Here is a 27,314-nt window from a genome sequence, read left to right as displayed (position 1 = left end):
TCGGCACACTCTCGAAATTTATTTATTGTCTTTTACATAAAACAAGCGCGGTAGCATATTCGACTTAATATTATTTGGCATGCTTGATATGTCCTTCAAACTCGTCTACGAATTAGAGTAATATTTTTCAGCAGCTCATCAAATAGGCACTTATCTATTGGCTGTATATTGAGAGCCATACGCAGTCTGAGCATATGCCATATGTTATTGTTACGGCAATTCCGACCTAGACAGCTCTACAGAGTTGAGATAACTCAAAATTTATTTTCTTGTAGTTATCCTCGTCAAAGTATCTTCATCACGCCTCGATTTATGACTAGCTGAACCATTTCAAATGCTGCATGGGGTCTGGCAATCGGTGGACGAATTGCCCGACATGGTTCATCACCGATCTGTGAATTACTGTCATTATTACCTACGCATATAGACGACGCATCTCAAGCGTTTCTACTCGTATAATAAAGTTGGTACTGGATTAAATTTACAGGTGCAGTTTATTGATAGTTGATTTTTAATGGTTATTCATTTAGATTAGAGAGACATTCATCTGACACCTGATCATCACAATCTGAACAGAGAGTAAAACGACGCTTTTGAAATGACGCACGGAAAGTAGAATGAGAGTGAAAGCAGGCATGTCCTTCCCAGCGCTACGACGAAAGGCTTCCCCAGTCCTAGCGATGTGAGCAGAATTTCGAACAAAACGGATTTCTCGGGTCGCTTCAGACGAAATCCTTCTTCGTCTCCCGGTTTTTAGAGGAATTTCAAGGGTACCAAAAGGGTAGCTGGCTTTACAATCAAACCTGCTGTCAGCTCACCTCCGTGTTGCTTTTGTAATCATGGTCTCATTGAAAGCTATATCGAACACCCCAATTAAGCCAGCTCTTAAAAACGACCAAACGGCGAGGTCTTTCCCGCCTCCAATGTATAGCAGTCCCGATTCGATCATGATAAATTCTACAAGCATTTTTGAAATGTGCGGGTCGTTTGAAGCTGTACGTAAGAAAAAACGCACGCAGGAGGATTGCCTCCCAGAGTATCGGTTCAGAGTTAGGTATCATAAACAAATGAAGGTGCACTACCGTATTTAATAAGCATTGTTCTCAAGTTATTAAAATGAATCATTAGGAGTAATACGTAGCGAAATATAAGTATCCAGGGTAACACCTTGAAGGAGCGGTCAAAGGATCTGAAATAACGTCAATGTACGTGCAATGTCAAAGCCAAGCTCTTAGTTTACGGGCGTGGAAGGCAGAAAGCTCATTTCATGAGAGGTGGGAATCATTTATTATGAACTAAAGCTATTAGAAGGAGGTCCCATTTTGTTCTAAGAGCAAGTAACTAATTCATTGAATCGCGTAAAAAAATTGCAGTGGTCGACGATTTGACATCTTAGTAGCGAACTTTTCAAACGAAGCACAGCATGGTAAGTTACCTTTAGGCGGTGTATTTGCAACCTCTAGAGGTACACGTGAAAGAGCCTTTGTCTGCCTGTTCGGCATAGCATGCCTTAATTAGCTGAAAATATAGACACGCGTTTGTTAGAAGCATTGGAAACAACAGTATACGTACAAAAAATCATTTACATAAACATTTTATAGCTTAATTTGTTTTTACTATCGTTATATTCTACATTCGCGATTCAGTTTTTAACTCTGTAAATTACTCAAAAGTGTTTTAGGATACATGAATAATTTATCATTGCTTTAACAAGTACATTACTCGAAGAAGCTAGCTAAAAACAGAGCAAAGACCATTAACTGATTGTTTGTTCTCCACCTAAAATGTAGTCGAGCCCGATCAACTCAAAAAACGTGTAGGACACTTTAATAAAAATATATAATTATAATTAGTCGTGACGCATAATATCTTTGTCCATTCCTACTGAACAGTAACACATTTCGGTATATGACAGACATCATTCTTTCCGTCATTATATGATGTCTTTTAAAAGATGAAGAAATTTTTAGCAAAAAAAGTAATGCTAAGAAACAAATTAATTCTTTTTATAGTGCACCAACTCACCTTGCAAATTGTGAGGTTGCTGCCGCCAATTTCCCCAGCCATAGCTGCGTTTTCGCACTGAAAGCCAACAACACAATGCGTTCGCGTAAACAATATGTGGGGTTATTTTCCATGCAATCTAATTTTCAATGAACATAAAATTTGGGTTCATCATTTAGAGTCCACTCTTGAGAAGGCCGACACGCTTCGGCAGACCAAAGAGACACCCAGCTGGTCAGATTTCGTTCTTCGACATTAATAGAACCTTGTATGTATGGAGAGAAATATGTACGGATATGAAATTACTAATAACCTTGTGTAGGGATAGGCTCTTCATGTCAACGCAAATCGACTGGTAACCGAGTGGATTTGCGTTCGTAAGGGACATACAGTCGTGGCAGCGGGCTGTTGAGGGTCGGCGACCGGTCCGAATGCCACGCGAGCTCGGGCAAGCATGAATCGTGGGACATATGATAGAAGGATCAAGTCTAACAAAGTTTAAGAGAAGACGGGGTGAGTTACTCAAAACGTTAGGCTCATTTACCTACATTGTAAATAACAGAAAATCTGTGATGTTTTCATATAGCAGCGCCGCATGTATCTTACATAAGTTGTAAAAATTTAACTTGTCCTGTTTAATGCCTATGAAACTTATTGAACTCTCAAATCTGTTCAAACGTATTTGCGAGACCAGGACCGTAAGTCAATCTAACGATCTTAAATTCCGCTATGAACTTCTGCCAATTACAACTTTTTCGAAGTACTGCTGATATGTACTGACTTTTGAGCGATGATCACCTCGAGCGCGCTTCCGTAGACGTCGATGAACTCTTTGCAGTCGCTGGCCATTCCCGGGTTCTTCAACTTCGCGCACATTTTGTCAAGTTCTGATCGAATCTCCGCCTGAGTCGCATTATCGTAGAGCTTCTCTTGAATATAGTGTAGAGAGTACTCGCATAATGTGCAGACAAGATCGGGCCCATTGCTAAAATAGCAGCAGGTAGTTAAATTGTATAAAATTAAATGTGAGCAAACTTATCGTACGAGTTGACCGCAAAACCCAGCTTTAACCTAGACTCGTTTTTTAAAGGTAATTACACCGTTTTCTTGTGCTTGTTATGTCCGCGATAACAAAAGTGCTCTTCGCTTCGATTCCCTATCATATTTTTCAAAAATTAATTTCTCGGCTGTTTTTTAGTTAGGTGGAAAAAAGTGCATAATATTCGGCACTGAACGAAAGAGATTTCTGTTCAAACAATTTAGATTCTTTTTCCTTTTTTCTATGAACGCGCCTTACATTGCTGCCTATTAATCGAACGAACTTACGTTGAACAAAGTTTGATAGCGGCACAGATGATGTCAGGATCCACCGATTCAGCGATCATTCGGAAGATTACCATACCGTCAATTTCCACCATTCGGTGGCAATCTTCTTGGTATTGGATTGGAACATAGTCGCAAACTTTTTCGATTACTTCTATAATCTTCTCGTCATTATCCTCGTTCTTGACCTCCATTGAAATGAAGTTCACAATTTTTTGGCAGTAATCGCAGTTCGTAGCTGTTGGTCGTATCGTGATTTTTGTCGGACAAACCTTAAGAGTTCGACAGACGACTTCGAGATCAGTGTTCTCCAGAATCACTCTAATTAACAGGTGAGTGTACCTGTCGACAAGATCTGTGCATTCCTTCCCATCCACAGACAGAGCTGCGCAGATCTGATCAAGACCACTCTTTATTTCGGCTTCGGCATTACTGCTATTGAGTCTGTCGCGGAGCTCGTGAACGTAGTACTTGCAAAGCTGGCATGGTGGTTCAACCCTGCTCGACAGGACGGCCTTCTTGGGGCATTTTCCAAGCGTTTCACAGATATGTTCGGGGTCAACGTATTGTACGAGCATTTTCACGATCATATCAACGTAGCTATTAGCCATTTCTTTGCATTCGGTCGAATCATTTAGCAGATCACAAGCTTTGTCCAACTCCTCCTTGATTATGGCCTGCAGTGTGCGTCCGATGACACAAGTCAAAGGAATAATATTTGAATGATTGCGAAGTCTTCTCTATAGTTAAGCAAAACTAGATATTTAAAAAAAAATCCCACAAGCGCATGTGCTAAAAATGTCTCTCCCACTAATATAACTATGATCCACCGCGATGACAGCTTCAACTGGAACCTAAACCACTCACTGATCAGTCTTCAAAATATTCCTTCAACCGTACAGCTAGCAGTACGCAATAGGTGTAAATAAACTTGAAAGATGAATATACAGATTTCGCATTAGCTTCTAAATTGATTCACACGATAATCGGCCAGATTAAGATTTGTTAGCTTTTCTAGTTAAATGTAAATGTCGCTTAAATTCGATGTATACAATAAAATTAAGCGAAATTACGTTTTGCACGACAGCAAACTAAACATTTACAACACCAAAACGATACAAAAACGTTAAAAAATCAGGAAAGGATAATGTGAATTGAAACTTATCTGAACGATCCAATTGGTAGGTGATAAGTTAAAAATTAATTTTTTCTATCAAAAATTGTTTTCGAACAATTTTGACACATTTTCAAGCTATCTTAGTCTAAAACCTATTCAGAATTTTCCGGTTTGCCTCATTGAAGTTTCGCAAGCCGCATAAAAACTAGCAATAACGTGAATCGCCAAAATTCTCAATTTTCGTAGGGGGTTCGTACAGCGCGATAATATTAGACAATAAACCTTTACTCAATTTCGAAAAACAACATGCCGTCGTTTACCATAACAGGTTTGTCGTTTTGTTCAAAAAGAACTCGTACGAACACTTTTCCCCGACACCACCATGTCTATATGTGTTAATGCGTCTATTTATTTAGTACAAGGTGCGCATATAATATTTAGGTGACGCTGAAACTCTTCGCTTAGGTACAACACCGCTAATGAAATAAACGTGAAACGTACTTCTGTATGATTTTCTTTGAGTTTGTCGTCTACCCAGGTAATGAGCCACTTGCAGAATGAACACTTCTCGTCTGGCCGCTGAAGAGGAGCTGCCGAAATACTGGCGATGTTCTTCACCGGTTGAAGAGCTTTAGGGCACTGACGGACCTCCTCACAGATTTTGCGAGGTGGTGCATTTTGTACTAGAAGAGTGATGGTCATATCGACAAACTGTTTGACGATGAATCTGCATTCCGAAACGTTCTGGGGTGACAAAAGGTCGCAGGACTGCAAAACAAGTCAATTTCATATCGGTCTGTACGTAAATATCACAGGTACATTATTTTATACGTAAACCTAGTGAAAAATACACACCTAGTGAAGTTAAAGGACAATATTTAGATGTAAACGCAATTTGTCTAAATATAATACAGCTCCATATTACTGTTATTATTACTGCTAGATGAGAGAAGACCTATCGCACGATGATAAATGATCGTCGCGATCTACGTAAGCGTCCTTTCACTTGACGCCCGCCAATTATATAAATCGAATAAATATATGTCCTTTATGGGATGCGCAATTTGGAAAATTACCTTGTCCAGCACCTCAAGTATCTCAGATTCAGTTTGATTGTTTCCGAGCTGGTCCTCGACAAGGTTTAAGATGAATATACAGATTTCGCATTTGATGTTGATAGCTTCTAAATTGATTCACACGAAAATCGGCCAGATTAAGATTTGTTAGCTTTTCTAGTTAAATGTAAAGCCTGATGGTGATATGGAAATGTTTAACGATGCAAGCTTGTGAGAAAAACAATCAAGCTGATCTGCGGTGGTAAGCCTAGTGTCAAAGTTAAGCCCGCAACTTGACTTAATATATAGTTACTGACTGTCCACTCGACTTGTTGTCCTCCCTTCGCATTGGTAAAACAGTGATGTGGCAAATTACGTAAACTTATAGATAATCTGCCTCGAATAACTGGTCGTGATTTCGGCAATGACACTCAAATTGAGACAATTTTGAGATCGTAACAACCTGAAAAAATAAGAAGCTTAAGCAGTCGGTTCTGAATATGTTACCAAAGCAAACAGAAAACAGCAAACAAATAGTTACAATTTTATCCCTTTTCACCATAATAGTTCGCTAATCGAAATCACACTTCAACAAGTAAGCCAAAAACTCTATCAGTAACGGCATCCTGACGAGTATCACAGTCGTTATCATCTTTATCAGGATGAGTTGTCCCATCGCGTTCTGTTAACGCAGCCGCTTATCAACACCGAACACCGTGCTAATCTATATGGCCATTACTAATGTAAACACTAGCTAGCAGCAACGCTCCCTAGAAGTTGTCCTGCTTGTCATGTAATACATAGGAACGAATATGCCTTCACTTCCTTATACGGGCTTACATGGGCACGTATCGATATGCAAACGGCCCACTTGAATGCAGACAACATTGCCGCCGATTGAGTACGTGACCGCCACGCAAGCCAGCTATGCACTGAACACCTGTGACCAAATACACGGAGCTCCATTTCGGTTGGAGCCATGCGAATCGGCAAACGAGGAAGGAGTCGCTTCTCGGCGCTACCGAACCCGTCCGTTCCCTTGGCTCTCTTGGAAACAGGACTTACTTGACCCGTTCGCTCTTCCCCAATACCAGCTCAGAACTACTCCTACGGTAGGCAGTATAACACGTTCCGTTGTTTGGTGAGCAACTCAGCAAGCGGTAGAAACGTACAAATTTTATATAATATTATGTACGTTTACATTACGCTCGTAGGATCACATTTACATTGATTTACGCCGCGTGATTCTCGTTCAGCGGCTTGGGCAAAAGGGCCCATTTGCATTTCCCATAAACCGCCAATATCGATAGACGTGCACAACTCACATCTATTACGTGACTTATATTTACTATAACAGTAGTATATATACGCTTATCATTCGTTGTGCGTTAGATAAAAACTTTGTTATAGCCCGCCGTATCCATGGAAAAAGTGTAGGATTTTTTTATAGGGTCATCATAAATCAAAGTTGTCCGTGTCTATGGATGACGAATTAAGGAAGACCTGTGCTAATCAAGTGTAGCTATTAATTAAATTCTTCAGCTCGATTCTATACAACAATAATAATAATAATAATAATAACAATAAAGGGTAACAATTATCACAAAAGTAACCTAAGTGGAGCTATCTAAGTCCTGTAAAAGAATATACGTGATAGCTTTGAAAGCTTAATTGTACGATAAGCGATAATATTTTAAGGTAGAGAAAAAGGGTGGAGAGGTACTCACGTCTGGGGCAAAATGTCAGTGCTTGACAGATTTCCTTCGAGCTAATTAAGTTCTCGATCATCTGGATGATGTAGCTGGTGTAAACATCGATCATAGTACGACACGTAGCTTGCTCATCAGTTGACAAAGCGGAACAGACCTTGTTAAGGAAGATTTCGATCTCATGTTGACTGTTATTATTTCTCAATCCAAATTCGATGATGTTGACCATAATTTGGCACATTGAGCATTTTTGGCCTGCAATTACGTTTTTAAAATGGCCATTCTATATATTATAGTTATAAATCTTTAAAATAAAACCTGTAAGTTAAGCACGTTATTTCTATGCCATACGAAAAATTTCTAAAATCAAGGTACTCGTTACGTTTATGTCTAAAAGTTAATATTTCTATGGGAAATGTTTGCCTATTGTAGCGTGCAACAAGTAGTCTTTTTTTTCAAGTCAAGATTTTTTTAATTCGGTCTAAAGCCCCCCGAAGACAACAAAAGGTACACTGATCGTGGAAATACGTCGAAGTCCTATGGGGTGAAAATTAACGACATGCATAACAGCCGAGCCAGCTGATGCACCTAGCAGATATCCGTATCACGCTGACATATCATGGAGAAGAAGCTGCCAGTCAAATCATTACTTCCATGTATAAATAAACGGTGTAAATTGTACGTCCGCTACTGCCGTTAGGCGTCTCCTCAGATGACTTGATCGTAATACGAACAAAGTGTTTATGCGCGGTTTCGAACCCAGACCACCAGTGTTTCAGTGAATAAACACCTTATCATTGCACGCTCACGAAAATATCTCATACGTACTTCTATGCTTCGCTAGGAGATCATTTTGTCGTTCTGCTCATAATTAGCCTAAATTCAAGTGACACTTGAAGACTACTCTTTGCTGGCAGCAAAAAAAGAAAGACACTATTGCAGGTACAGCGTTACAGGTAATAACAAACTAGTCTATTCTATGCAAAGTATTTGGTTTTAGTGAATCACACTGTACTAGAGACAATCTCTCCCAGGGTCTCAGGACGACAACAGACTCAGATTATATTTGAAAACAGTGTAAACGGCCTTATGAATAAATGGCTATAGAACTGTTGATTATTTCCAAGCAAATTCAAATTCATAAAATGCCAGCGGGATCTCCAAAGTTAAGCTCCTTAACCCAATAGGACGGTTGAACCGTGAGTAGTTGAAAATAATTTATATTAAATGAGGGAATAGCTCGAATAGATGACTGTATATATCAGTAGGGACAAGGACAAACTAACGCCATTTCCTCTATTTTACATTTTCTAATGAGTCCAAATGCTCATCATTCATTGACGGTGACGCACAGCGGCGTGAAGCCATTGTCATAAGCCTGGTTTTGAAAAATACATCACCTAGTACTTTACGTCGTAGGTTTGGGTGATATCTATGATAAGTTTCAACTGAAATCACAAGAGATTAAAAATACTTTTCACCGGTCAGTGCTGCATATAAGAGTTGTTCGAAGCTTGTGTGGTATAGCAATGTATGTAAATCCAATGACATCGCCGGAACCAAAGCTCACATACATTTATAGGTTGTGATTTACTGGATTAGCCTTAAATAAGGTCAAGAGTTAACTGGATCTTTCTTAATGTGTACATCGTACGTTGCATCACCATTTAAAATTGCAATCCTAATAAAGCACGCAAGTCTTGGCTAATCTGGGCAAGACGTTCAATCAACCTAGACTGCCGAACTGCGAACGATCGTTGGAAAGGCAACAGCATATATTGGAATGACTAATGGCATATACTATAAGATGAAAAATAGAACGACGTTTTGACGGGCCTGCGAATCGTCGTGTCCAAAACACGAGTCGAAATACGCATGAGCAACATCGAAATAGCTCATCTACCATTTCACGGCCTTCGAAGGCCGAAGACCACGAGAATTTCTATGCAACATCCGAAGCATACACGGAAACACATTCAAGTTATTTACGATAACGACGAGTTTCAGGGAAAAATAATTATTTTTCAACGTTCGTGCTACACTCGAACCAGATTCAGTCCTATATTCCCAATAGAAATGCAGCCCACAAGCATTCTAGCATCAACCAACGATTATTCGCACGCAGTATCTATGCATTCTACTTAAAGTTACTAAAAGACATGCAAGTTTATCAGGTGTCGGTTACTACACATGAAACTATGATCATATATATTGGCAAACATTATTATGAACACAAAAATACGAATAGGCACGACTAAGTTATGCTGAAAACCGCAAAACGTCATGCTTAATTAACGTAGACGGGACGCCACACGTTTTCAACTTATAGTTGCTATTGTCGCCGCGATAATGAGCACTTCCGCCTGCGTTCATCGACTAGCCGATGGGCAGTGATAGATGTGGACACATTTGTTGTTAGGTAAAAAGAAACGTTTTTTGTCATTATAGCTACGTATTGGTTGATTGACTGATCACGCAGAGGTGTAAGGAGACTATTCTCCTTGACGCATCAATCACGCACTGTTATCGAGGGGCCGCCCCATCAAGGACGAGGTCAAGCGAGGTGTGATCGTTTTGTGCGCTTCCTGCAAGTCCAGGTCCTGGCCAATATGTTTCAGGAGCTGGTCTCCGTACGTAGAAATAAAATAGCGACACTGACCAGCACTGTCAGTACTAAAAGAACTGCAGACGTTCTTCATGGCTGCGAGAATGGCTTGCTCAGTCTTGTTGTTCTAAACGAGCGGAACAAATAGAGTAGAGGGCGAAGGTTAAGACGGATAATAGGAGGCCATTTAGCTATTATTTAGAATCATCGGAAGCTAGCTTATAGCAGACACTTGTAGTATATGCCGATATTAATTAAGTATAAGGCACACTTCACACACTCATTTCATTTTGCAATATTTCTATTCATATGTCATTACAAGTTGATGTTCTCTATCGAAGTTATCCGGTAGGATCTTCATTAAATGACTTCACATTGACTGCAATAAAACACATCGTGTCGAAAACTTTCATTAGTATATTTAAGCGGTTAGCTTCACTATCACCTCAATCTGAGCCAGGACCATGGTGATGACGCTTGTATAGAGAGAGTGGTCGATGCGTACGGGAGGTCGCGCCTCTTCACAAAGACCGACTAACCAGCAGGTCTCCGAGTAGGTAGTATCTTGCTTTAAAAGCTGGAAGATCATGTCTCGGTACGCGTCAATGAAATTCTGGCACTGTAAACGCTGAGGTAAAAGCTCATGGCAGATTTCCAACTTGTTAATTGCGATTTCGTTGATGAGTCTATTGAGGATAATGTCACAGTGCATGCATGAAGGTTTGAAGACCAGTTGTTTTGGCGCAACGGTGAGCGTTTGACGAGGTTGATTGCAAAGTCCAATAACGTAACAGATTTGAACCGGTGTCACCTTTTCACGGAGCAGCTGGAAAATCAGGAAACTGTAAGTGTCGACGATGTTCTGGCAAGCTTTCTTGTCTACAGGGACAACTTTGCAGACTTGTTCCAACGCCTTAATAATAAAGGCCTCGGTTGTGTTGATAAGCGACTGTTTGACCAGCCAATCAGCGACCACTTCACAGACGTCGCAGTCGTTGTCATCAGTTAACTGGCGCTGTTGACGCAAAAACGAATGAAACGTTCTCCCATTATTAATGATAGTCATTTGCAGACCAAGTTCTTTTGCGTAGCATATACTGCGATTAAATCGAATTTAACTCCTTCCAACAATATATACTTGTCCATATGATTATCCTTTTCGTTCCTGACATATTTCATCAAATAGTAACTATTATATGACGTAAGTCTCGGTGCACTTTGCGCGTAACAACGCAGGCAAACGGCTGACGTCAGCTGAAGGGACCCACATAGAACTAAATGCGTAGCATTGAGGAAATTTTCTGCTGTTAATAATCAAAACAACAACAAAGGACATTCAACCTTCGCGGCAGTAGATCGAGATTCGCAGATATCGAGCGTAGAACAGATCTCACTAGCTGGCAGATCTTGTTGGATCAGATGGACTAGCGTGCGACTGGACATAATGACGCATTTCGCACTTTTGGTCCTATTATTCGAGATGGCAGAACAGGCTTCCGTTAGGGCCTGGACGATGGTAACTTCCGTCTTGTTGTTCTACGAATAATAACGTTTTTGAAGATTTTGTTAGATAGACTTGTTAGATAACATAATTTTTTATAATCGTTAACTTCAAATAACTTGGAGAAATATGCTATATGCAAGCCCTGACACCATCGAGAAGTCGGTTAGCATTCAGTGAGCAAAGCTAACACATTTATAATACCTTAAAAAATTTTCCAATGTGTGGTCAGCGGAGATATTATTCTTAAGTTAACTAAGCTGCAAGCGTTAACTAAAACCTGTTACTCTATGACTATCATTCATGACTTGTCGAGCACAGATAGGTTGGCGCCATAGGCTTTACTGATCCGGATTACTATTTACCGTGACCAACAAATCATCAGTGACGTATTGAGTTAAAAATCACCTGTTATTAAATTGTATTTTCTTTCGAAAACGTGTCGAGACGTGAACAAATCTGTTTCTATTAGTGGATCTAGAGGATAAGCCGGTTTCGCAAAAAACATAATCTTTTTTCATAAATTACGCATTCTAACTTTCCTATGGGACTGCTCGTTCTAAACAGAAGGACTTTCGTATTTTGTGATATCAATGAGCATTTATATACGCAAACTAACAAACAGAACATTTCAGTGTAACCTGAATTCATCTACGAGGCAGATAGCGACTGCTGTGCAATAGACCCGGTCGTTGCGGCCGCTAGTTTTGGGACGTCGGCGTCAAGTCTGTATGTGGCACTAAGCCATATAGACCTTCTGTGTGTAAGCAGATGTGGCCGAGGACTAGCCTACTTCCTCATAGGCCACGATAACGTTCTTGTGCCTCATGGTGGCTTCGGTTTTATTGCGCAATGCATTACAAAAAATAGGTAAGATGACAGCAGTTTCTCACTCGCTAATAGTTCAACCTTCTCACATTATATTGTCAGGCAATCTTAATAATCCAGGTTTTACAGTACATATATGTACATACCTTGATGAAATGTTAGGATAAATCGGTCAAAGTTGGTATATTTCTTGCTCATTTTTGTTAATATGAGACCGGGTACTCGGTCAACGAGATTAGATAAAATTAGGTAATCAAAGATATAAAATATAAATTAAATATGATTTTCGATATCTGAACTTGGGGTCACATCGAACAGTCTAAACGTCTCGAATAGTAGCCTAAATCATCTGTGCTCTACAAGACCCGAATCAGAGGGTGTGTTACGCCGACACGCATACGATTTTAAGCTGTCTAGCAGCACATTTAGATGATGCGTTTGATTTTATAGGAAAAGCTTGTACGTGTTATTATTGCAAATGATTTGTGTGCCCGGCTGCAGCATAAACATGTCACTAGAGAAATGAAAACGTCACGTGGTCTTTACGTCGATATTTTATCGATATTAGAAAATAGGCAGCTGTTCAAGAAGCGATAGATCAGAGCGTTTCGGATCACAGAAAAGCATAAATATTCATCGGTACACCTTAATATTGTTGAGAACAGTATGATAGATCGCACCTTTATGCTGCCGAGATGCAGGAACGAAGAGCATATTTTCTTGAACGTAATAGATTAGCGATTCTTCGTAAACGAAACTATTGGATTGCATTACTATTATTATACTATATTATATTATAAATAGGCCTTAAAGCTCTTTAGGCAAGGACAGACTGAAGGACATAGCATCAGCTCGTCCACAGACCACGAAGCTGCGGGGGCGCAGAGGACACATATTTGGCTTCTGTGGAACTACACAAGCTTAAGTACCGGCAGATTTCGTCAGGTTCTGCTCAGCGTAGTTGGTTAAATAAGATGATTGCATTGTTAGTGCCGATGGGAGGTTCTGTGCGGGCTTTGTTAAGCACTGCGACATCATCCGATGTCACTGGCAGAGAAACATTGCAATACCAAGTCTATTTTGTTCTATTGTTTCTTATTTTTTTCTAGTCGGCCATTTCTTCTTTACCATAAGCAGTATTAGTCGAACACGTATGTTAATATGTTTATATAATTTTTGAAAAAGCTGCGTTTCAACCCCTTCACATCATCAAATGTGCACACCTTAACCTCATCGATAATCCATGTCGCGGCTAGTTTGCAGAGCTCACAATGTTTGTCCTGTGGTTGACGGGCTACGCAGCAAAGCAGCGATTTGCAGACTTGCTCGGAGGTAACGTTTTGTCTGATCAGGTTATAGATTATTTCTCCGTAAGTATCGACGACGTTCTGACACTCCGCGCGGTCCTTCCCAGGAAGAATCGAGCACAGCCTTTCATAGCCCGCAAGAATCTCGGTTTTGGACTTCATACTCCTGATCTTAGCGAGAACCCATTCGGAAATGCCAGCGCACAGGATGCAACCCTGACCTGCAACTCTGACACAGTTTCTGGTCTTTGCGAATGTTGTTTGTCTCGGTTGGTCGCATACGTGCAAACCCTTGCAGATGTGGTCAACCGTCACGTCTTTTCGGAGTTTTTTGTAGAGAGCTTCGATGTGCTCGTCAACAAACTCTTGGCACTTAGCAGGGTCCGCGGGAACAAGCAAACATATCTGTTGCAAGACTGCTTCAATATTGTCCTTCGCATCGTCGTTCTAGTAGAGGAATTCGATACGCATCAAGGCTTTCCGTAAGCAGCGTACTTTAACACATCAACAACACCCATCTTATCCGCTCTTGCGGTGACATTATCATTAATGGCACAGATGTAAATAACTGATACAATAGCTGGCTCACATAAAGATTTCCTTATCACTACGTACTTTATAAACACTTTAGATTGGTCACACAGGGTGGCGAGCCCGATCAGCGAGAAGTGACAAGATGAATTATAATTTCGTTCGTATAATCACTTACGTTCAGAGCCCGGACAAGGTACCTGGCGACAAGTTGACACATTTCACAGATTTCATGTCCGATCTCAGCAGGTTTCTCTGCTGTGCGCATTACTGCAAAAACGTATTAACGATTTACATTGGCGATAGTATTAGGTATGCCCATTTGTGCTGTTAGTGAACGCTCCAGATGTTCAAACAGGCAAAAAATGATTGGGTTAATACCGAAAAATGCAGTTAGTACTTTGAAAACAAAGGATGTATAGTAAAAAGAACGGTTACGCCCAAACAACGATAGATGCGAAAAGGTAAAAAGAAATAGACAAAAACGACGCAACGCAAGGTCACTGAAGGATACTACCAAAGCTTGTCTGCCGTAAGTATTTATCTAACACTGAAATGCATTAGTAGAAGCCATCTCTGTCATTCGCACCAGCTCACCGGCAGCGTCAATATCAATTTGTTGTTTATTTCTTATCTCATCGCGGAAGAGACCAAACATACCACGATTCTGGGTAAGCTCTGTACAGAACTTGATCTCCGTACAGACTTTATGGGGGTCCATCGCGTTAACGAGTAAATGCATAATTAAGCTTCCGTAGGCCGCAACCATGTTCCGGCACTCGTTGCGCTGGTTATCAGGAAACCATGAAGAGTCGCACACTTCATTAATCAAAGCGATGATATCATTCTGAAGAGCACATTAATCGACAAGTCAATACAACTTAGAGAATCGCTAATTCAACGAATTGTCTGAGTAGCTCATGCTCAGGGCAAAGCGCACTGAATAGTTCTTTAAATCATAGATTTCTGTGCAATTCTGAAGGCGCGCTTCGTGACTCAAAAACGGATCTAGTGCAGAAAGACGCCATATGAAGACGATCGAGGAATTTTTTAAAGAACACCTTACAAAAATCATCGATCTTCTCTATTTTGTTGTTGGAATCGCAATCGTTGTTTAACCGCGACACTCGTACGCACCTCAGTTGTCGTTGCGTTCAGCATAGTTGCTACCCACGAAACAACGAGCTCGCATGTAGTGCAGACGCTGTTCAGGGACGGGTCTTGGTCCCGACTAACGACGTCATTCAGACTGATTTTAATGGGTTTGCGATTATCTGTGAAGTTTAAAAACACGCTTGTAGCATTGGGGCAAATCTCGAGAAGCTTACACACCCCACCAGCTGTTGTCACGTTGTGATGTTCGATAAGGTCCAAAATTTGTGGAGCGTACGTATCCTTGAAACGCTTGCACGGAACGAGAATTTGCGGATACTTGTTGCATACTTCATCGAGAGCGAATTTAATTACAACCTAAACAAAGATGTACTAAATTACCGACTATTTTTTTAACGGTGCCGTTTGGACCTATTGGACCGTTCGATATCGCCTTCATTCGCTGGTTATTGTCGCCAACCACGACAGGATCAAGATCAACAAGCCTTGCTAAAAAAGGCCTTTATGCTGAACAGTCAAATCATTTCGAGGTGTTATTGATGCTTACTCTGTGTCTTCGTCCGTTGGCGAACAGGAACACCCATTCCATAGCTGTCATACATACAGTACAGTTCTGAGATGGTTCCTGGAGGCTTGCTGCTTCCAAGCGTTGCAACGCATCGATTAAGTGAGTTTGCGGGAGCCGCAGCTGATCCTGGCTACGTAGTTCATTAACGTTGGCCTCCTCAATGATGGCTTTTACGTCTCGGAGTACGTACATATCAATAAGGTTGAAGCATTTTCGGCGCAACTGCAAATTCACTATCAGTCCGCGCACCCCTTCCATAGCATACTCTACAAATCCCACGGTTTTGTTCTCAGGAAGAAGCGCTCGGATGTCTCGTAGCAGGAAACGACAAACTTGACATTCGAGCTCTTTGACATCTATGGTGTTGACAGGAACAGAGAGCTGCTTTAAAACAGGAACAATTGACAGCTTCTTTTTTGCACAACACAATGCATGAAAATCTTTCAAGAGAGGTGTTGTCTAGTTAACATGGTTTTCGTAATGTTTAAAGCATACAACCGATCGTATCATAATATCATGCAACCCATATCCGGACGAGGAGTAGGGGGTCTGTTGTTGCACCAGAAAAGGCGCGTTCCGCAGATCCATTCGGAGTCCAACTTGGGCTCATGATCATGAATCAGTAAGGGGAAGATAGTCGCAACAAAAATCCATGCATGTGAATTGGCCAAACGGAAGAAATACACACAGGTCTTCAGCGAAGGCTTTCACCTTGACCTGAATTATTAAATGAGCTCTGTGTTAATTTTTTTTCAAAACTAAAAATAATCAGTAATCTTATTCGAAAATTGGATCAAGTTTTTTTTTTATGCCCCTCTTGTTTCTTTCTTTAAATGAAGTGATTTCTTTCTTTGCAAGTATTCTACTTATTTAGGTTCGATGAAAGCCGACAAACGCAGAATTCTAGATTTGAATTTCTAATTCTGCTTTCGACTGCACGCTTACTTCAGTTTGATCTGTTTATCCGGTTATTGCTGTGCTCTCTATGCGACCTATATAAGCCATGTGATCGAACTTCTATTTATGGACATTTCGTGTCGACACGGTACTTCGTTGAAGTTTGAATACAGGAACGGGAGTGTGCTACGTCGTCAAGTACATCAGACACTTCAATCGAAGTGCTTTTGTAGACGAGTTATCTAAGGAAATCGATGAACACAGCGCAAGTTACGCAAGCAAACTGATTTGCCACGGTTCCGAAGAGAATGTGGCACGCATCATCTTAAAGCTAGATCAATTAATCTCTCAAGCTTTGTTCGAGCTCAGTCTCTTCACGTCGTGACGTCCTCGAAATAAGAGTAAAATATGTGCATAGTTATGGTTAATTCGTGTCCACGTCGTTTCCTTACGTATCCCTTGCGTTTTTTTTTTACGGTAGTAGTAGTAGTAGTAGTAGTAGGGTACAGTAGAATTGAGTTCGGGCAGACGCAGTCGACGGAACATACCGGCAGATTTCTGTCAACAAAATGCGTGCCATTTTCTCTATTCGCGGGTGCAACAAAGCTTAAATCGTACAACAGAATCTCCAAAAAGCCCTTTAACATTATGCCATGCATGTAAGTTTTCACGCAGTGTTTCGAATGTGGGATTTATTGGGTGTTCTGTATTCACATACGATGCTAACGTGCAGTTACACAGACCTGTTCTCTGTTATATTGCTATTAGATACGGTGAAGATGTAATAGACAGCTTGCGAAACAAAAAATTAAAGGATAAGTTTGCCCAGTGCCACGGTGTCACCCGGGAAGGTGGCGTTCGCAATATACGTGCAGGCGCTGCATGCGGCACCCTCTATGCTCATCTCTGTAAATGCATCTGGGTGTCACTGATATCATATACCAATGCGTATTCCATGCAACTTCGATCAAATAACAGAACACTAATGGATGCTGCTTAGCAGAAGAAGTGGATCTGCCGGCTGGACCAGTTTGAAATGAAGACGACAAAAACAGGGTCAAATCAAGTGGCGCGGTATTAGTCTCCAATAATGCATATTAGATGAACAGGGAATGCAGAGAGAGGTAAGTTTATCAAGAGACACAAGACTCCTCGATGGAAGCTTTATAGTAACAGCATTGCCTAGCATAAATATTAGTTTAAGCCAAGAACGGGCCCTTAAATGCTTCATATTAGGCTCTTAGGGGGTATCCGTACTGCAGCATCAGTTGAAAGCTGTTCCATTCGAATGAAATGGCAGGTAAAGGATTAGACGTCGTTATCAAGTCTGTAACTCAGCTGATAATGGCGGGGTGTTAAAAGGGGAAATAACGAGAAATTTAAATAAAAACTAAAAGCGGATAATAATTTTAGTAAAAAGTTGTCCTCGATATTGTTTGCCGTCTCCGTAAGTGCAGCCAAACCGCTAATAGAGTATAATGGCTCTCGCATGTCACGTACTGTTTTGTCGGCTTATCGCAGAAGTTAGTCGAGCCATCGGCAGTGAATCGGTCGTTGCAGTGACCTCGAACTTCGCGGAAGCCGAACACAGACCTAGAAGCCTGCAAACCACAGGAGAATTCTGAGAAAGAAATGCAATCATTTTAGTTCCTTATTCTGCATTCATTGTTCTGCTAGAAAATTCAATTTTCATAGCAAACGAATGTATTTCGTTCGCTACTATTCACTTAATAACTTCGTAGACATACCTAACACTTAGTAAATATAACTAAAACAATACAAATAGAACGCAAACTAATTTACCAGAAAATTGAGCAGTCCATCGTAAGCTACGTCGAAGTTCTTCGTCACTTGATCTAAACACTGCAAACAAATGAAGGTGGGTTATCATATGCGATCTGATACGATGTACATTAGTCGTAATGCCACAATGTGCCCGATGAGCCCGCCTCCCTCGGTGGCCTCGACGTCCTTGCCACCAGAATTTTTGATCTTTTTCAGATAATTACAATCCAGCGAGTTATAGCTAGATGTTGAAAGCAGAAGCATACCGCAAATGGCCGTTAGTGCCTCCCGGCCACCGCTCTATCGATGCGAGATCCTTAACTGCACTCAAGGCGCAGGTTCTCGTTAACGATATTCTAGCCCAGCCTCCCTTTAAGCCTATCACATCACCCCACTTGGACGGTTCGTGACAGTATTTAGCGGCGCAGAACGCCATCTGGGTGCCCCATTACGATAACGGCCTAGCAATATTTGACAAGTACATAAAGACGATAACGAACCATGTCCTGAACATCCCTCAGTTTTTTAGTTTGCAGAAATTTCTTCGTCTTTTTAAAAGCCAACCTGCAACTTGGATGCTCGCGGCATCAAAACGGGCCATTTGGAGGGCCGACCAGGCTGGCGAGTAAAGGAGACATAGGACAGAATTTACGTGACGATATCTAACTCTCGGAATAAACGTTTACTGCAGACAAAGCGTATACAAAAAGTTTTCGTCATATAGCCTTCTGCTATGATTATTAGATTAGGGAACGTTACAGGAACGAAAACTCGGTTATGATCACTCAGAGCGAGCCAAATTTACACTTAAACAGCCAATTTATACTTAAAGCTCAATACGTAGCAGTCACATGACGCGATTTTAATTAGACATATGTGTGATTATTAGAACGTATTTTTATCTACTTCAAAACCCAAGTATGACCGTTTCAATGCTTAAGCGATTCCGAAATACTCTCCGCTTGATGCTGTTGCTGCAGCAGTATTTTTAGGCAGCTTTCAACTAGAAACAGACACCCCATTAATGATATGAGTGTGTCTGAGAGGCCCTACACGCTGGCGAAACAAACACGTAACACACTGCGCGTAAGCAAATTGCCGGATACGTAAAACCTCTCGTCTACGTATATATCAACATTGTACTCCTATTTCGTTCTAATAGCATTGGATAATACTGGTAGTAATATTCGCTTGGCGTTTAAACAGCTATCGTTTTTGTAGTCATTTCAGCAGCTTTGTTTCACGGAACGGCACTGAACGGCTTGAATGATGACCTATTCGTAAACCAAGATACAGATAGTCGCTAATATGATTATCCATTATCGTTGATCAGCGAACGCTTCTTACCTCCTTGGCCAAGGAACCGATGTCCCTGCAGATGCCTTCAAGGACAGCTTTAACTTGCAGCTTGGTAGTAGTATTATTAAACTGAACAATTAGCTGATGCAGCATTGCTTCACAAAACTCGCATTGAACATCTCCGTACGGTCTAAGGTTGACAAAGTTCGACGTCGGCAACATATCTCCCGGGCATTGCTCGAGGGCTTGACATGAACGTTCCGGAGTCTTTAGCAGAGAAACCAATACGTTTTTATCCACTAGGAAATATTGCTTCTGGTGCGATGATCAGTTCTGAGTACACGGTCTAAAGTCATTTTTCTCACGGCAAGGGTTGCCTCGAATCTACATCTAGCAAAAAGCTACCATGACTACACTGGTATATTTTGTAAATAACTGATTTTAGAGGTGCGAGAGGACAACTTTAGGTCGATGTTACTCACATCCTTCTTGACGGCTTCGAATAATTTGTCAACATAAATCTGCGCAAACTGTTCGCACTGAAAACGGTCAGAAACGTGTTATTCAGATTGTTTCTCGTTTAGTAGTTTTTGAGCGAAAAAGGTGAACCTAGGTGATAGGTTGCTAGCTACGTTACGGCAACCGCAATCCAACGTACTTGGACGCCTATTCGCTAGAAAATTTCATGTCAGTAAAATGGCGGTTCGACAAAACGTCAGTATTTTTCATTCGTTTAAATCGGGATCGTTTTAGTCGCTTGGATACCTGTTGCTTTCTGTTTCCAGATTCGACTTCGCAAATCTTCATGAAGCCATCAACGACCTTATCCTGCCAGAATAGAAGAATTACATTTTAATATTAGCTATCTTCGTTCGCTGTTACCCCGGTTTCGACAAAACACATTTAATGCATACCCTTATTAGAGCGTAACCTGTTACGGCTTCATGTGTCGGATAGTAGTATTTGCATTGCACTATAGAAATTTACGAATGTTACGGGCTCATAGAAGCGTAGCAAAGCCCCTTTTTAAAACATAAGCTGCACTCTTACCTTCATCCGGCACGTACAGGTAAAAATGTCTGCCTACGACGGATAGCAACCTTTGGTAGTTTAATAGGCCTATTTAGGGCTACCTGCAGTGAAGAAACTTTAAACAGTGGCACGGAGATATATCGCAGAAATAACAGCTGAGAGTCGACTATGAACACAGGCAACAGGGTGCGTACATAAGCTTTGAAATAATCCGAAAAGTCAAAAAGAAGCAACCGATTCCTGTAGAAACAAAAATCTATTTAAACGATCCATTGTACGTATTCTCCTATGAAAATCTACTGTTTACTATTTATTGCATTTTTATATAAACGGCATCAGGGAGATCGAAGCTTTGCGCGGTCTCGATGTCGTACACAGCAGATTTTTCTGTGAATTTCGATGATGTCTACAATTATCACGAGAAAAGAATATGGACTCTGATAGAGAATTATCTGACGTAAAGTTGCTCTAGTTAAAGCGCGATGTCTGCCTACAGACACGTTCTAAGAGGCATCCCGTGGTGCGCGCCGTTCTTGTCATCGTTATTGTTGTTGCTGCTGTTATCGTAGCGGTTGCTTGAACCCTATTGGTTAATAACGAAGAAGAGGATTGAAAAGCTGTGGGATCTGTTCACGAACTAAAAATAGGCTTCCGTCTGTCTTACTTTGATGCAAAGTGACAGACCGGCCTCAACAACGTGGAAAGTGGTAAGCTGTCATTAAAAACGCTCTAAAAATGTGTGAAACGTCTTTGCAGGCCGTTTACCAAAGTTCTCCATCCCAAAGGCAAACCCTGGCGGTGGTTTCCATATCGCAGTGCAGACATTACCATACGAGCGAATAGCACAATACCCGTTTGTATATACTACCTATCAAAACATTTCTTTCTCGTAAGTACTACATATGTATACTGCGATCCGTTCCAGTAAGTATCATACCTGAGGAATTAATTCAGCGAAGGACACGGCTCGTCTGATGGTGTTTTTGCAAGCGTTGCACTTGGCCTCCTCATGTTCCTTGGAAAGCGTTACGTAGCTAACACGATCGAATAGCCCGGCTTTTTTGGTCGACGCCCAACAAAGACCGCAAATGCTACATACTTGGGTGGGATTCATCCTGGATACAAGCACGTCATTAAGCTCATCTACAAACAAATTCATCAGCTTTTTGCACAGGGTATTCAGAGGCGTGACGGGCAGAAAGATGTCACAAGATCCATCGACAACCTGCCTTATTTCAGACTGAGTCTCGTTGGTGAGAAGTTGATGTCTAGCTTGCTTAACCATTTTCTTGCACAATGCGCAGAGTTCAGTGTCATTTCCAACGGCCGAGGAATCGGTTAGTTCCCAACGTGGAACACAGCTCTATGACGCGTCACACGTGAATAGCGTACCGCAAACATCGCAAAAAGTCATTCGTTAATTTACGTCTTTTTACCTTGGCTTGTTGGCGTAAGTGGACGTATTCATTACACTGTGATCTCGAAATCACAAATATACCATATCAGTTTAGCTTCATACTCTGCTATGAAATCCCTAGTAATGTGAGCTTTTGCATTTTCTTCGTTTTTGTTTGTTGTGTCACTAAATAGATTTATTATACTGACCTTAGTCACTTTACATTGAATCGAGATCCATAAGTTGGCGCACGCGGTGTCGAGGGACCGGCATAGGGAATCCGACGCGTCTATGGCGGGAGACTGCACGGCGGAACCATCAGCTCTGGCTGCAAACAAAACGGACCGCAGTAACGCTTGTCACTCACGATACACAATGATAATTAGTTACGGTGAGCTAAAAATGTAAACGAAAGTTATGATCGGAAAAACGGGAACACAAATATCCAAGTACTACACGCATAATGATGGTCGATTAGACAAAGTAAGAAAGACGTTTTGTGATCTTTTGAATGTTCGTTTTGTATTCATATAAAGTATATGTGGATGCAATAGATATCGTGTTTATATATAGAAGAATCGAATCATCGCTTAAGTGGATAGAAAGTCTAAACTCTAAAAATAGCATATCGCCGATGGGCAGCCGAGATGCCTCGCGCGCTTGCAATGGGCAGTAAATCTGCTCGTGAAGAGCAACACCGCAGCATTAAATAAAGCAGAGGATAAGCAACCCCTCACAATTCTCGCTATGGATATGTAACCGTATAAAGAATTACGCTCCTTGTGTAAGACTATTTTCATCATTATCTCATACCGTATTATTATTTAATGGTCCGGCCATGGTCTTGTCATAACATAATTTTTTGGCCATATTGTGCGTATCCTATGTCAAAACCTTCCGTAGTGCGCCCAGCAGAGCGCGCCACGGCAAGCTTTCAACGGCGATATAACATTCGAATTATAATAGGTGAAATGGGAGATCGTTTCTGCAAACGAACGGTCTATTCGTCTAAGGCAGCGGATTGTTGAACAGAAACTACATCGACGATTGTCGCCATATTGTTTGTCTCCCATTGATCGAATGATTATCACGCAAGTGATGTCACACAAGTGATGACTAAGTAGGTACGTCGAGACGTTTCGTATCGGCCAGCTGAAACAGCCTCTTTAGTGGCAATTTTAAATGGCGCCACATTACCGACCTTTTTGCTTGAACTCATCGTTTCAAGCTCAGTCAGTGTGTCAGTGTCGATATGATCAATTGTTGCGTATATATTTGAAAAAATTCAGCTATTTCAAGTTCGCTGCTTGACCGTCATACATAATCACTTGATCATTGCTTCGAGCCCCGTCACGAACGATACGTAACTTCTACATGACATGACCAAGTAGAATGATTATTCCTCATAAAGGGCCAAAAATTATCCGTACGTTCCCTAGAGTTTGAAATTCGAAATGCAAATGGATGCAAACACAATGCCGACATCGGCTTCGACATGGCGGGAAAAAATGGCAGACAGCACGTACTAGAGAATCGTGGACGCCACTTACGGAAGTATGACTAGTACTACTTATATAGTTCGTGCCGGAAGAATGGCAAACACAACCGAGGTCGCATGCCACTGTCAAATACGCGACCAGTAAAGCTCCCCACTGTTCGTGTCTGGTACTGAGCGTTAAGCGGCACATTCCTCATTGCAACGCGAGTTACAGAAGAGCAAAATGTAGCAAAGGGTAGGATCGACTTGATACGGACTGCTTAGCTACACTGATTGAAAAGCAGGACACTATCCACGATTTCTCGATTTACGCATTTCTATTTGTCTCGCAAAAAGATTCCCTTGCTTTTTTATCTATATTGTTATTATGAGTATGGCACAAGAACACACGAATGCTGATAAATGGTGGGACGACACTATGAAACCTGACAAACCAAAAAAGTGCTTTCAGAACTGGACAAACAAACAAACAAACAAAAAGATCAGCTTAGCTAAGTATGCTAATTCTCATCATTATAAGTAAATCAGTTGAGGTAGCTAATAATATTGTAGGCGATCTTTCGCTGAAATGGGAAGAGCTTAGTAAAAAAGCACAGTAATGTTTTGCACGGGTTTGCGTACGACGACCGTGGTCCCATATACAGCACACATCTTAAAGGCAAAGATCTAGCTGGGACAATTATCTTGGGCCAACCATAAATTGTCTTTAACAAGCTGAAAATAGGACACCGACGTTCAGAACCGGATTCAGTTTGTCAGCTGGCAGTATATCAAAACACCGGTCACTAATGAAAGCAATAATCGTATTGATCTGAATAAAGCGAGGCGTGTTTAGACAACAATCAGACTTTGCCAGTTTCTTTCCAAAGCTATTCGATTGAGTTGGTCTATGACTGCGTCGTAGCGTAAAACCGCGTCGGCTTTGACGGCGGCGTAACACGTAGGATACTCAACGAAAACAGTTGCCGCCAAAGAAGAAAAACATATACGCGCAAATAATCTTTTCGCGGCTGCACATCAGTAACTTCGAGGTAATAACACATCGTCAATATAGGTCTCTGTCGAACGGTAGGATAAGCCTAATTTAAACTGCCTACGCGTCTGTGGCTGGACTATGGAATACGCAAATGAAATCAATCAAAGGCTACAGACGATAGCGTAAACAGTGTATTTCTCGAAAATTGTGTCGGCGTCTCAACGTTCTAAGACACTTAGCAAATAATAACTAGGACAGTGATAAAACTATAACTTCACCAATAAAATGGTCGATCCTTCAACTTTCTATCAATGTCGATCATGGGTCGTAACCGCACCATTAATGCACTTCTCTGTGAACCTATACGAATTCACATGAGCCAAAAGGCTTTCGTTATAAGTGTAACCGTTTTTGGTAACTGATTTAGGAAGATCTTATGTTTGCAATAAACATTTTACTAGCTAGACTGATGACTAGATAACGTCACCTGGTAACGGAAATTAAAGGAGAAGAGTGACTAATTTACCGTATTATAAGCTGCCGTAATTGACGTCTTTGATTGAAATTTACTAGCAAACTACAGACTATTTATTGGAAATCTATTTTCGATTCCAGACAGCGGTATATTAGCTCTCATCACTAACATCGCTGGCGCTGTCAAGGGGCACATTTCCACCGCTACTCAGCCTAGATTCGTTGTCCCAAATCAAAACGATCGAGTCCACAAAAATCAAGAGGGTATAAAAAAAAAATAAAATCCCGGATCTTGCAGGACTTTCTTAATAATGTTAATTTTGATTCAGTGAAAAGCTACAAAAAAGATTATCTCTCACACAATTGCTCGCCCAAAAAGCATAGAAGGTTCATAGGTCCGTTCCTTAGGCCGTTAAGCATGCTTTAGACGGCTGGCTACCAGTAATAAACAAGAAGTTCTTTCACCCGCTATCGAAACTAGACTACCACATATCCCCGACTTTAGTAGGTAGATAAAGAAGCAATACACACAAGCAATCGTTTGGTCCTTCCGAGCTTCCAGAATCTCACTTGAAATTGAGCTCTGCGTGCTCTTTTTTTGCACGTAATTAGGGAAAGCTCTAAATTTCTATTTGTCAACTAAGGGCGAATAGGTGGGTTTTGCTGCGAGATTTCCTTAATGGGGGTGCTTGTTTCTATTGACATTCGTAACCGAACAACGTAAATCTTATCCCAATTCAATACAGTTACTACACAGTTTACCACGAGAGTTTGTTTCGTTTGTCTACTGCGAAAGATCGCGCTGACAATTAATATCAGTGAGTCGAGTCACTCTCATTCAGCATAAATGCTAACGTAATCACGATGCTATCACTTGCATCGTCAGACCGATATGAATTAACCATTAGATATTTAGGTAGACTGTGATAGGCAGTGAAGGTTATACACAAAAGGCCTAGGTTTCAATCCCCTTAAAAAGAGAAGGTGTATCGTGGAGATCTGTTACGCTTGCTGGATCAGCCCAAACAGATTGTAAATGTTACCTATTAGTTTATATTACTTTAGAATTATTAATATCTTTCTTAATTCAAAATTCCAAAAACGTTTTCCAAACGAAAGATGGGTAGAACACCAAATTCCTGCTTGTTGTCGGGTGAAGTTATGCTTATCTTGCGGTAGCTTTTATCTTATCATTGTTGGGCCAAAAAATCCGCTTGGCGCCTATATACTTTGAACCCAAGTATAAAGAATGTAACTGTGTAATTGATACTAGAGAGGCTTACGAGTACATAGTAACCGACATGCATATCTTTTAAACACGACGGTAAACAAGTGAGTAAAGCAACGAGACTTTTTGTTGATATAGCTTTATGTAAGTGTTGTACAAGACGGGTTCCTCTAGAAGGGCCGCAGCAGGGTTCATTGTTCCAGCGTGGCTGGTAAAAATAAATCGCAATAAGACCTGTCTCCAGTGAAGCGCATATTGATCAGCTATCATACGCCGCAGCCTTCCAGGAGCCGGGAGGGTATATTCCAGAAAAACAAACTGACTACTGTTAGCATTAGTGCTGGCTTGGATTAGTCAATGACAGCAATAGCCAGCACGCTTACTGCCGTAGTGCACAATAGGTCATCGGAACTTGGTGCGTCCCCTTAAAACGAGAAGGTGTATCGTGGAGATCTATTGCGGTTGCTGGATCAGCCCAAACGGATCGTAAATGTTACCTATTAGTGAAACGCGCAAAGTATATTGGCACCTATAAGAAAACAACTGGAAGAAACGCAAAGAAGAGATACAGCTATTGATTTATGTGATGATGGTTCGTAGCCAGCTGAGCTCACGGCTCTTTACGCTTAGCTGCGTACGCTTCCACACGAATCGCTTCCAGTCGTCACGATCATCATATGAACAATGCGTACAGCTTTGACTCTTTAACCACATTTTACTCTGAACGGACGCAGAACCTTTCCGAGCATCTATGTGAAGATCTATTAGTGAACTAGCGTAACGAACGTAGGATCTCTGTCCGTCGTTAGAGGTGCAATTGTTGCCAATGTGCCGAAATACAAACAGTCGTTACTTACCCGTGAGCGCGACGCATAGCAGGGTAACCGTGGTAACTAGATGCATCTTTTCCGCACTGAGGAGTTTGGTGCCGAACGGACGCTTTTATACTTAGCGTGTCGAGTCGCACCGGCTGATAGAGGCGGTGGAGGTACACGTCACTCTCGAAAACTGTCGACGCTCGTAGCTAGGGACGCTATCCACGAATGCTGCCGGGGACTTTCCTTGAAC

At 41.2% G+C, this 27,314-nt stretch overlaps 1 protein-coding gene across 6 annotated transcripts; it reads right to left on the bottom strand.

Moving 5' to 3' along the window:
* Positions 1 to 27,300, bottom strand: Sap-r (prosaposin). Of its 6 annotated transcripts, none has more exons than XM_086990958.1 (24): positions 27,104 to 27,300; positions 22,280 to 22,398; positions 21,612 to 22,037; positions 20,408 to 20,470; positions 20,125 to 20,181; positions 19,691 to 19,909; positions 18,362 to 18,421; positions 18,059 to 18,179; positions 15,118 to 15,254; positions 14,641 to 14,827; positions 14,159 to 14,250; positions 13,366 to 13,896; positions 11,155 to 11,349; positions 10,259 to 10,828; positions 9,730 to 9,940; positions 7,227 to 7,463; positions 5,521 to 5,624; positions 4,946 to 5,212; positions 3,331 to 4,004; positions 2,786 to 2,989; positions 2,318 to 2,492; positions 2,026 to 2,082; positions 1,436 to 1,518; positions 1 to 1,189 (listed from the first exon to the last, which is right to left on the bottom strand). In XM_086990958.1, exons 1-23 carry the CDS (start codon positions 27,147 to 27,149, stop codon positions 1,438 to 1,440), a joined length of 4,833 nt encoding a protein of 1,610 aa, XP_086847084.1. In that variant the 5' UTR covers positions 27,150 to 27,300; the 3' UTR covers positions 1 to 1,189; positions 1,436 to 1,437. The 6 variants fall into 6 exon arrangements, with proteins under 6 accessions (XP_086847084.1, XP_022664906.1, XP_022664909.1 ...); XM_022809171.2 differs by having other exon boundaries at positions 5,521 to 5,627; positions 27,104 to 27,298; XM_022809174.2 differs by lacking the exon at positions 13,366 to 13,896 and having other exon boundaries at positions 5,521 to 5,627; positions 27,104 to 27,296.
* Between the last annotated feature and the right edge of the window lie 14 nt (positions 27,301 to 27,314).

This window comes from Varroa destructor, unplaced genomic scaffold (assembly GCF_002443255.2).
Source record: "Varroa destructor unplaced genomic scaffold, Vdes_3.0 BEIS01000005.1, whole genome shotgun sequence".
Classification (NCBI taxonomy): domain Eukaryota; kingdom Metazoa; phylum Arthropoda; class Arachnida; order Mesostigmata; family Varroidae; genus Varroa; species Varroa destructor.
Note: the sequence above shows the minus strand (reverse complement) of the source record. Positions and strands in the feature narration are given on the sequence as shown.